The sequence below is a fragment of the Podarcis pityusensis genome (assembly GCF_964106645.2).
Source record: "Podarcis pityusensis genome assembly, chromosome: 7".
In the NCBI taxonomy this organism is placed as follows: Eukaryota; Metazoa; Chordata; class Lepidosauria; order Squamata; family Lacertidae; genus Podarcis; species Podarcis pityusensis.
The window spans coordinates 80,097,704-80,109,903 of record NC_138031.1 but is presented as its reverse complement, the minus strand read 5'-3'; the positions used below and the strand labels follow the sequence as shown (position 1 = coordinate 80,109,903).

Here is a 12,200-nt window from a genome sequence, read left to right as displayed (position 1 = left end):
CGGGAGGGGGGTAAGGTCCACGCGTGCAAAGGCAAAATTGTGCAAAGTTGGGAACTCCCGGAATACCTCCCCCCCCAGCAAGTTGAAGGACTGCTTATTGGGGTCTGAGAAGGTCACGGGGCAGGTGGCTGTGAGCTTCCCAGGGCTGTCCTGCAAGCTTCCCACACCCTGGTAAGCAAGGAGGCTACTTCCTTAACTGGCCTCTGGGACAGTCCCAGAGTTGTCACACCTCCTTTCCAGAGGCCAGTAAGATAGGTACCACCATGCTTACTGGGCTTTGGGAAGTCGCCATGATGGCTCTGGATGCTTTCAGAGCCCTCCTGCTCCCTTCGCAAAGGTTGGTAAGTAAGGAAAACCTGCTGGGTGCACAGGGGTGGGTTGTGTTGGGAGAAATAAATGGAGAGTGAAGAGCAATGGGGTTCCCCAGTTCTCCATTTACTTACTTACTTATTTCTACCCCACCCGCATACGGTTGCGATTGTGTAAGCAGAGTCAGCACAAGTTGCAGACTTAATGTGTGTGTGTGTTGCTGTTTCTGTGCAGTAATCAATCATACACAGCCATGGCTTTTCTCTAAAAAGAAAGAGAAAATTAATTTACTCACTTGCTCTTTCATACTGAGCATTGTAACGTGTTCTCCTGCTACTAACAGGAGGTAGCAGCTCTGCAATATACGTCGCCTGTGTTTCAATTTAACAGGAAGTCTATAAATAAATAACTAGACATAAATAAACTGTCGGCAGAATTTTTTTCTTGTCAACTATTCTGAGTGGGAAATTATGATAATTTTTCCTACTTTTTATATTGAATCGTTTTTTGTAACTCCTATCAGAAATGTTACATTAAAAAAAAAAGCACCATATTAATCATGGTCTAGCTTGGGTATTTAAGACCACTAGTGTCTGAATTGAGTAAGGGATGCTAATTTAAGTTTTTCAGATAGCATGCCAGTAATAATATACATGCAAAATTTGGGGACAGCTATGGATGTAATCACATAATATCTGCTATGTATTCTTCTTGCATCATTGGTAGGAGAGATTAGCTTATTCCTTAACGGAAAAGACTTCTAAGGTCTATGTTTCGCTCATTCAAGTGCATTCCATCATTGCCCTTGACTTCATAGTTTCCTTGACACACTCAATCCTCTGTGTACCCTCCAGCCCTCTGTGTACCCTCTAAATTAGCTCTGGAGGGTTGAGAGATGTTGTGGAGCTGTTTTGGAGGTTACAGGGCAGGCTGTTGTGCCAGCAGAAAGCTGCTGATGCAGGGTTTGGTGCCATCCCCCAAGAATTTTCTATTGTGTCATTTAAAGACATTTTATGTTTCATAAATATCATTCTCTTCCAGAATAGCTGCTATTTCTATAGCCTCTAAGTTAACAGATCCACACCACGGAGATTCAATAGAGATCAGCAAATTGATTACCAAAAAGGAAATGAAGCAAACCAGGTAATCAAATTATGAAACAAATACTTGAATAGACTCAAATTACTGCTGAACTGAGGAGCTTAACGACTTTTAAAATCAAATGATAGCTTACCTATCAGTTGCTGCTTTGATTTGGGGGCCGGAGATGCAGAAGTTGTCCCCTGTAATCAGTTACCATTGTTGACTGTTCACTAACTATGAGCTGTCCATAGTTTCCTGTGGAGAGTGAGGAGTGGAAGCTCAACATAGAGTTATTCCAGTTAAGCATCAAGTCCGAACACTATTGAATACTAGCACCTGAAATCTTTCTATGCTATGTCCAGCTGCTGGTAAGACAAGGCAAATAGGAGCTTCTGTTTCACTGAAAATACTATTTTTTTTCTGTATGTGGGGGAGAGAGGATTTTACAAGGAAATGTAATTTTGTGCATTGTATTTTGTTTGTGTAGGCTGCAGTGTGATGATGAATGTTTGGCTCTTGAAAGAAACAGGTAGGTAATAATTTTATAATTTAATTTAGCAAGACGGATTGTGTGCTATAGCAGTTAGAGTGTTGGCCTAAGACCTGAGAGACCAGGGTTCTAATCCCCACTTAACCACAAAAGTGACCTTGGACCACTCATTGTCTCTCCACCTTAACACAGGGTTGTTATGAGGATAAAATACGGAGAGGGGAAACATGTTCGCCACCTCGGGCTCCTTGGAGGAAAGGTGGGATATAAATGTAATAAAACAACCATCTCTTTAATTCTATATTGGGTGGAAATATCGTGGAATTAAATTACGTAAGATTAGGAGGAGGTAATCTGAACAGACCGGAATTCACTTGTATTTCATTTATTTAACAAACTTTTGTTCCTTCCATTAGAAAAAAAAATGCTTTGTAGGGTAGCTTGCAGGTACACAAAATACGAAACATTAATAAAATCCAAAATAATGAGAAGCAAATAAAAAAGGAGAGTGATAAAGGCAATATAAAACTAGCCACATCCTGGGTTTAAAATGTTTAAAGGCCTAGAGTGGGGAAAAAAATTTCCCTTGACACTGAAAAAGTAACAAAATGGGGACCAGGTGAGTTTCTTGACCAGGGGCACTAGTGTCAGCACTGAGGAGAGCCTCTCCAGAGTAGCTAGTGGCACCCAGAAAAGGGCCTTCAGAGAAGACCTCACTCTATGGTAGGCTGATGATGGGGCAACTGAGTAATCTAGGACCACTCTGGTCCCAAGCTGTGTATGGCTTTGAAGGTAAGCACTAGTACTTTGAATTGTGCTTGAAATGGACTAGGAACAAGTGTGGCATCACCCATGCCTGTGGGCAACTTGGAATTCTGTTAACCTCTGGAGGTGAACTGTTGGAAAGGGTCCACCACACCTGTGGAGGGGAGCAGTCTTCCCCAGTGTAAATGGCAACAAGAAGTTACCAGACCACAATGAAGCCCTAAACAGGAATTCCCTACTTGTGTAAATCAGAAGCAGTTATTTGGCATAATCATGGTTCAGTAGCAGTGTTAGAAACAGATATGAAAGCTAGGAGCTAAATGGCACCTTAAACCTAGGATATGGGCGCAACAACAGAATGTCTAGGCACGCTTTTTTATAATGAAAGCAAAGCTGAAAATGAATTAACTGCAGCTGAAACATTATGTTCATTTTTCACATGGTCTAGTCCTTCCCCTGCCCAGCCCCCAAACATTCTTAAGTGTATCGGATCTCTTCTTCAGTTTTCAGAGAGTAGCTGGAAATGGGGAGGCAGAAAAAACTCCTTTCCTTCCACTCTGCACTTTTAATCTGAAATCTTAGGCCTAGTACTGTGCCCAGAGCTCAGAAACTGCTCGCGCTAATGAAATTTCCTGTCGCAAAATGCATCTAGAACAATGGGAGTTTCAAACACTGGTCAGTCATGGCTTAAAAAACTCTTGAGCACCTCAAATCGTGTAAAAGGAAAAAAAATCCCAGAGGTGAATCGTGATTCTATAGTATAATGACTGTATAAGAAAGACTTGAAATCATGTGAATGTTGTGTAGTTTAATATTTGTCAAGTATTGGGGTAAAACAACTACTTTTTAATATTCATTAATTAGGCGGTTTGCTGAGGCTCTTCATATTGATGACAGTTCTGATCCTTTTAATGTCCGTGCCTCTGTACCCAAGTACAGTGATAGCTTGAAAGAGGATGCAAGGTATGTATCGTTGTTACTTAGTGGTTTGTGTATTCTCCAGGGACACATTGGTAGCCCTTTGACTTCAGTGTCCAGAGGTTATAGCTGGAGAATTGTTTTAATGTTAAAATTCTAGTTGGTCTAATTTGCAAAGGTTTTATTAAATGCTCATACTGATAAGTGCCTCTTCTCCCCCATACATGATAGGGAAATTTGTTTGAATGTTTCCCTCTTTTCTTGCGAGTTCTCCAAGAAAATAATGGTGGCATAACTATGTTGTTAAAAGCATGTTTAGTACAGTTGTACCTTGATTTGTGAATGCCTTGTGACTCGAACGTTTTGGCTCCCAAACACTGCAAACCCAGAAGTGAGTGTTCTGGTTTGCGAACGTTCTTTGGAACCCAAACGTCCGGTGTGACTTCTGATTGAGTGCAGACAGCTCCTGCAGCCAATCGGAAGCCACACCTTGGTTTGCGAACGTTTTCAGAAGTCGGATGGGCTTCCAGAACGGATTCCGTTCAAAAACCAAGGTACGACTGTATATTGAACGTAAACTGTAAATGCCTCAATGGAGCACATGGGCAATGGAATTCTGTACTCTTCCCCTGCCTAGGGTTTCCCTTCTGTAGCTGATTTTTCTTTTACACATGTTCATTTCCAGTATTGGAGCTGGTTTCAGCTAGGAGGAGCACTGTGGCGAGAGGAAGCATGTGGAGGAAGGTTCAGAATCTCCATTTCAAATTGATTTAAGATGTCAATGTGGTTTATGGCAGCTATGAAATTGGCAAGTGCCATATTAGTGATAATTAAATAATTAGGGACAAATTCATGGCGGAGAAATCTCTGAATGGCAGCTTTCCACAGTGGCTTTGTTCTTCCATTGTTGGACAGAACAGTCTCTGGATACTGGTTGCTGGAAATCACGAGGAGGAAGAGTTCTGTTGCACTCAGTCCTGCTTTTGGGTTTCCTGTAAGCAACTGGTTGGCCACTTTGAGAAGACGATGCTCAACTACATGGACTGTTAGCCCAATCAGGCTTTTATGTTCCTACCTGGTACTTTATTTGTGATTCTCACTGACCTCCATTTGAAGGCACAAATCTGCCCACTGGTCCAAAGAGGTTGGTGACCTCTTGGGAAAAAAGCAGTGAAACGATATGTATGATGCTTATTCCATCAGAATTTAAATGCAGTGTGAATGTTGAAGCTCGTATATACTTTTTTTTTTTTTAATTTACCTTGTGAAAAAGCAGAAAATGTCAATTGTGGCTTTAAAATGAGGCATAATGAAATTGGATTGCAAGTGAGAGTCTGAAACCACTCACAGTGTATCCTGTATGATTTGTGCTGGGAAAACACTGGTGTATTTCAATTGCTATGTATGGATAGCAGTAGTCTTCCTTACATTTGTCATACAATTCTTTATTATTACAGGAAAGATTTAAAGTTTGTCAGTGAAGTTGAGAAAGAAATGAAAGCCCTTGTAGAAGCAGTAAATAAGGTTAGTAACGGGGGAACCTTTTATTTCCTGTTAATTTTTTGAAGTGTACATACGTTTAAGCCATGAACAAAACTAAAATTTATTTTGTAAGATTTCTTTAACTTATGGGGCAGAGAGAAATATGTATATATGATGCACATATGTACATAAACTTGGATGCTATAGATATTTTTATTATTGCAATTAACAGTTGTGATTCAAAGAAGTGATACATATTTATTGTAGATAGTTCGTTCTCTAGTCTTTCAGATTAACACATAACAGAAGCTAGAAACTAGAATGCTTCATTCTTCTCCAACCTTCATGAAAGAAACATATAAAATAAACATCTCTCTGTAATCCAGAGCAAGCATACAAAGAAGAGCCATTGCTTCCCGCCTATGAACAGAGAACACCGCAGAATCATCCATGAGCTTGCTCAGGCTTACGGCATAGAGAGTGTGAGCTATGATAACGAACCAAAGCGCAATGTTGTTATCAGTGCGGTGAAGTATGTTGTTCCATTTTCTTGTTATAAGTTGCAAAATAACCTCCTTAACAGACACTGTAATATTCGCATTTGTTCTGTTTAAGCCTGTTCTGTTTTTACATTTGCACTGTGCAAACATCTCGTGCGTTCTTTGTGTGCCGTGTATTTCAAAACAGCGTTTTGTTTTGTGGAGAGGAATGTGTCGTCATGAACATTTCTGTTGTTGAAAACGTTCCTCATTTGATTCATTTTATATATATATTTTACATATTTGAATTCGGTAATAGTTGGCATCAAGTCAGATTTTAATATAGAGCAAAAGTCATCATAAGCACCATTAGTTAATCAGTCTTCCTCCCAACCCTCATTTTATAGACTTTGTAGACTTGTCTGTTGTCTTACTGTGGGAGCAGAGAGGGGGGACATTGTTTCTGTCCATCAGTATTAACTTGGTGGATGGGGGTTTTTTTTTGTTTCTAATTTTCTCTGTATAACATAACTACTCACTAGTATTTCCAAATAACGCAGGACATTAAATGAAAGCATTCTCCTATCCCGCTGGGGTTCTTGTGTGAAGTGAGATCTATACAAAGGACATGCTTTCCTCCCTTGCTTTCAAAACCCATTTCTTTTTAAAATTTTGATATAGAAGTGGCTGTGAGGGAATGAGAGGAAGGGAAATCTAGTCGCAGCCATGTAGGCATCCTTTGTCAAAGCTCATTTATATTATGGCTCTCTTTCTCCAGAGGGAAATCAGTTTGCCCAACAGTTACTCTGACTTCGCTGCTTACCAAGGAAAGGCAGACGAGGCCCCCACCACCTATTCCTCATCACAAACAATCAGAAAAGTAAGTACTATTGCTTTGAAATATTGGTGCTGTATCTTTTATTAGTGTGTTTTCTGAAATAAGATACATACACTTACAAATGGGCAAGCTGGCAATGCATCCCAGTCTGTCCTACTGTCGCAGAAGATAGAATCGGGATTTAAAATGATAATAACAGATTGGAGAACTGGGCCCAAGCTAACAAAATTAATTTCAGTAGGGACAAATGTAAGGTTCTGCACTTAGGCAGGAAGAACCAGATGCACAAATATAAGATTGGGGGCACCTGGCTTACTAGCAGTACATGTGAAAACGATCTAGGGGTCTTAGTGGACCACAAGCTTAGCATGAGTCAACAGTGTGATGCAGCAGCAAAAAAAGCTAATGCTATTCTAGGCAGCATCAACAGAAGTATAGTGTCCAGATCAAGGGAAGTAATAGTACCACTCAATTCTGCCTTGATCAGACCACACATGGAATACTGTGTCCAATTCTGGACAGCACAATTTAAGAAAGATGTTGACAAGCTGGAACGTATGTAGAGGAGGGCAACCAAGATGACCAAGGCTCTGGCAACCAAGCCTTATGATGAACAGTTGAAGAGCTGTGTATATTTAGCCTGGAAAGGAGGAGACTGAGAGGAGATATGATAGCCATTGTCAAGGGCTGCCACATGGAAGAGGGAACAAGCTTGTCTTTTCCTGCTCTGGAGGGTAGGATTCAAACCAATGGCTTCAAGTTACAAGAGAAAGGAGATTCCGACTAAACATTAGGAAGAACTTTCTAACAGTAAGAGTTGTTGGACAGGGCAGCGGTCTCCCTCGGGAGGTTGTGGACTCTCCTTCCTTGGAGGTTTTTTAGCAGAGGTTGGATGGCCATCTGCCATGGATGCTTTAGCTGAGATCCCTGCATTGCAGACAGTTGAACTAGATGACCTTTGGGTATACTTTCCAGCTGTACCATTCTGTGATTCTATGAACATCTGAAGGACCACATCTTCCTTACCTTTGGACTAGAGCTAGACACTGTCTCCCAAAACCTTGGAAAGACTCCTTCAGTTGATGCCCCAGTCATTTTCAGCCATAGCCACAGCACAAATGTCTTATCCTGCACAAGCATGTAGTTGCACAACCAGGAAGTGGACTTTGATTTTGAATCCTGTCTTTTTATCTGTAAGGCTGCCAAGTATCAGTGCATTGACTTGTATTCATCTGATGCAATATTTGGCAGAAGCATGTTCCATAAGGTAGTCTCAGTATGAATCCCACTATAGTAAAACATTACTGGAGAAAGCAAAATTTAGTTTTAATAAAGATCAGGGTAGGGCAGCCCACCCCACACTTAAACAGGAAGCACACACGTTCATGTTGGTTGTTTGGGAAGAGCAGGACTTAGCATTTTTTGTGCAGTCCACACACCCTCACTAGGTGTCTTAAAATGCTTAATTTAGTGGGATTACCTTCTTTCCTTTTGTCATCTTTTCGTTAGCTCACCTTGTTACCTTGTTGTAACAGTGCTTAGCCTTACTCTTCAAGTTCAGGAGCTTCTCCAGGTTCCAAGCATAGTCAGGGAACGGAGGGGAAGCCCTTCCCTTTAACATACCGTATTTTTCGCTCTATAAGACGCACCAGACCACAAGATGCACCTAGTTTTTGGAGGAGGAAAACAAGAAAAAAAATATTCTGAATCTCAGAAGCCAGAACAGCAAGAGGGATCGCTGTGCAGTGAAAGCAGCAATCCCTCTTGCTGTTCTGGCTTCTGTGATAGCTGCGCAGCCTGCATTCGCTCCATAAGACGCACACACATTTCCCCTTACTTTTTAGGAGGGAAAATGTGAGTCTTATACAGCAAAAAATACGGTAATTTGTAAGGTGACTCTGCCTGCTGACCAAGACCAAGATGCTATTGTGTCAGTCCAGAATGGCCTGCATTACTGAGAACCCCAAAATTTGATTTTTACCTGAAAGTATCAAATTTTTATTTCTCCTTCCCCCCATTCTGTTTTAATTTCAGGCACGGGAATAGCAGCACAGAGAGAGGATTCAAAGAGGAGCCTGTGATTGACTACTTTGATGTACAGGACTGAAAAGATGAATGTGAAATTTGTGCCGTTGAAAAGTGGAAGTGATGCTACCAATCATTTTTTCCGTTGAAACGCTTTGTATTCGGTGTATCACAAGTACATCCTGGAAACAGCAGATGAAAAGAAATAGCTTGTCATTCTTTAACCCTCTGTGTGTGTGTAACCAGCTTTGGGGTGGGGGGAAATGAACATAGAATGTAAGTGCAAGTTGTATGTACGTCTCAACAGCCTGCATCTGACGCTGCAAAACCTGTAGTGGTTCGTAAGGACAGATAAATGCAACAAGTTGGCATCTAAGGTAATCTGCTATAAAATATAAATGAATTATATCTCCTATGTAAGATAAACTTTTTGTCTGGGTATAAGGCACAGTGAAACAATAGCCCTATGCAAGCTGTTTCCCCTCACTCATTCAAAATTGCACCCACCTTGTGTGATTGGCAGCCCTGTCCTCTGTCATCAATGAGCTGGGGAGAGCTCAGAAGCAGGAAGCTTGTTCCCTGTATGATCGGAAATACCCTGTGCGGTCGGGGCCCTAAATCATTCTGGGAGTATAAACCTATAGTGCTGGCTCTTTGTTTTAGACCTTCCCCCAACCCCCGTATGGATACAAGCTGGAAGGCAAAGACTCAGGGATGGACAACAAATGCATCTGCAACAAATCCTTAAAGGTTTTCAGCTTAAGGAGACAAGTTAATTGAATTCATGAAGTACGAAATTAGGGATGCTGATGTATCCAGATGAAATGATGAAAGCCAGCTTTTCAGTCAAAGCATTACGAGGCGTAGTCCCATAGCAATTTGAACTTTGTGCAGCCTAGAAACAGTAGGATTGGTGAGTCAGTAAGTTTATACCCTTTTGTATCTAAACTTGAGTTGCCTTTGCCATAAGTCTAATGCTGGATATTTTCAGGTGGTAAGTGTATGGAGCTGGGGATTTTTTATGTCATCTGTAGGTTCCTTTTTGGTTTTTTTTTAATGGAAATGAGCTTATCGGTTATTCTTCAGTTAGGTTAGCATGTAGCCTTATGCTTTGCGTGTAGCGGTAACAAATAATAATTATTTTTTTGCATTTTTATCAGTGGCCAGACAGCAATTGACTATGGTTACTGTACTTGAAATGAGATATAAAGCCACCTTATTATTTCTCCTCCTCTTCCTCTTTGCAAACTGTGACCCATATATTTCCTTAACATTCTTCCTGTTTCATACCCCTTCCTTTTGTGGACAGCTTCCAAGCTACAGGAGTGCCCACATGGATGCACCTTACTAAAAATAATAGTGTGTAAGGATTTTAGATGAGGGTACTGTTTAGTCAATTTTACCTAATTTGTACCCTGCCTTTCCATTAAATATGTGTAACGGCATTTTATCAGTATGCAGGGGAATCCTGAAGTGGCTTGGACTATCTGTATCTGCCTTGTGAACACGTGCAAGTATCCATTCTTGGTGCATTATGATTTAAATTAGTGGAATGGTTTGTAACAAGAGAAGAGGCCAAACCCACGTCCCTAGTAGAATTTTTAAGTCCCTGTCGCACAGAGACATTGGGTTAGTGGCCCTGCAGCACAGACAAGTGATTGTTCCTTATATTACACGTTTATTATTATTTAAATACCAAAAAGTTGAGCACAATTGCGCCTTTCCCACAGAACCTTAAAGTAAAATGCACTTCCTTTCTGTACATGGAGTGGAGCTGTGCTTCTGGCACCCCTATCCAGTGGTTGGTTTTCCTGCATGGTAGGGATTTTGCACTTGGTAAAAGTTCTGATGCCCCCACCCCAAAGACATGCACAAAATAGGTGCTATGTTACAGCTACAATCACATGAATGCAGAAGGGATTGATCAAGACTCAAGTGGAAGTGCAGCTCTACATTCCTCCAACCAGTACAAACCAGTACAATGTACTTCTGCTGCATCAATACACAAGAAGGATGTAGCTGAACATTTTGAACAGAGCCCATAAGCACAGAAACGTTTATTCCTATTCATTACTTAGCTGTTTTCATTTATGTGGATAGTGGTTTTTAAGTGACTGGTTCTGCTATTGCTTGGTGAAAAAGTGCCATGTATACATTAAGGGATTAAACTGGTGTTTCTCTTTGTTGGTTTTGTAACATCTCAGCTTTTAAAAAATTGCCATTCTCATTTTATTCACTTCTCATTTGGTTTTTGCACTTTTTGGTGATCTGAGAGGGAAAAGTCTAATTGGAACAAGTTTTTCAAACTTCTCTTTTGCAGTTATAAACAGGGCATTTGGATCCATACATGCAAACAGTGCAGGCAGAATTTTAGGACTGAGGCTTAGTAATAATTACATATTCAAAACTGCTGAGAATACTCAGTGCTTTGTGTGCATCGATTTGTGTGTAATCTAAAGTTGTGAAAATTGCTATGGAAACCATTCCTAATGGCATTTCTCTTGATGTACTTCATGATGAATTAAGTGAATTGATTTATGTTTGGTTTTTAATAAGTTATTTGTCAAAACTTTATATATATATACATACACACACACAACTTGCTTGCTTTCAATTCAGTGGTGTAATAAATGACTGACTTTATAAATTTGTAATATAAAACTGTAATAAAGTTCAAATGGATCTTGTCCATCAGTGTTCTGACACCATGCAAATGCTCCTCCAGCTTTAGATTAATATGTTCTATCACCATTTGCAGAAAACATAGCAATGGAGGACTTTGGGCTTTCTAATTTCAGCGGTGCCCTGTGCAAGGCCAAAATTTGGCACCCTTTCCTCCACCTCTCGCCTTCCACTCCAAGTCATTTTTGCGGCACCTTCTCAGCTCGGCACCTGGTGCAGGCAAACTGGTAACACACCCCTAAAACTGCCTCTGATCATAGTTCAGACTGATTAGCAAAGCCTAAATGTAATGCCTCATTTGTCCTGACAGCACTTCAAATTTAGCCTTCAGGAGCTGCAGAGCCTCTGGCCACTCCAATGCAAGAGCCGTTCGGATTTTATTCATCAGGTTCCCATGTCTTGTACGTTTCACACCTTTTTAATTAGGGAAGACTCGCCATGCTATGCCAGTTTCAACAGCCTCATCCAATAGCACAAAAAAGTCTGTGTTTTTTGCCTCTTTTAGATCATATTTGGCCAATTTGTCCCCTTAGGTGCCATAGCATTATCACTTTACTAGTAGCTTTTCACACTCTATATCAAACTGTTTGCTGTCACCCTTGGCGAATATAATAATATTTATTTATACATACATACTCTGGGTGGCTCCCAACCGAATATTAAAAACACAATATTTTAAATATTTACCCTTGGTTGCTGGAGACGTGGTTTCAAGCTGCCATTGGGCTTTCTGGCAAGCCATACCATTTTTGCATGATCTTAAAACATGCATTATTTAATACTATCCCATTGATTCTCCTCTGGTATGATATTAATCTATCCCAATAATATTTATAAAATTCTGCAGTTGTACCCATTGCAGCAATTTCTCTCATAATAATTGGTTCTTCCAGGAAGGACTAATCCTCCTTTGTTGGAGATAAACCGTTTACATGTTTCTGATAGTTAGAATTTTGCTTCATTGTTTTTTTTTTTTATTCCCATATCTCTTTCCATAATAAGCAGCAGAGTTCTGTTTCCTAATCATCACAACTCTCTGAATTTGTGCTGTACCTCCACCTAGTGGTCGGTATGAAAGTAGCAAAGAATCTGCACTAATTTGTTGAAATTTGGATGACAAGTGAAGTCA

At 40.4% G+C, this 12,200-nt stretch overlaps 1 protein-coding gene across 4 annotated transcripts in view; it reads left to right on the top strand.

Annotated features, from left to right (window-relative positions):
- Window positions 1-11,078, top strand: part of NFX1 (nuclear transcription factor, X-box binding 1) — a 35,032-nt gene extending 23,954 nt beyond the window's left edge. For 2 of the 4 annotated variants that reach the window (XM_081013021.1, XM_081013023.1), the window contains 7 exons: window positions 1,351-1,452; window positions 1,880-1,921; window positions 3,512-3,610; window positions 5,023-5,089; window positions 5,434-5,579; window positions 6,305-6,406; window positions 8,399-11,078. In XM_081013021.1, the coding sequence (XP_080869147.1) occupies window positions 1,351-1,452; window positions 1,880-1,921; window positions 3,512-3,610; window positions 5,023-5,089; window positions 5,434-5,579; window positions 6,305-6,406; window positions 8,399-8,471 (631 nt within the window). In that variant the 3' untranslated portion in view covers window positions 8,472-11,078. Of the gene's footprint in view, window positions 1-1,350; window positions 1,453-1,879; window positions 1,922-3,511; window positions 3,611-5,022; window positions 5,090-5,433; window positions 5,580-6,304; window positions 6,407-8,398 lie in introns of those variants that run through there. The other 2 variants (XM_081013022.1, XR_013988435.1) reach the window with 2 other exon arrangements.
- Window positions 11,079-12,200: the final 1,122 nt, after the last annotated feature.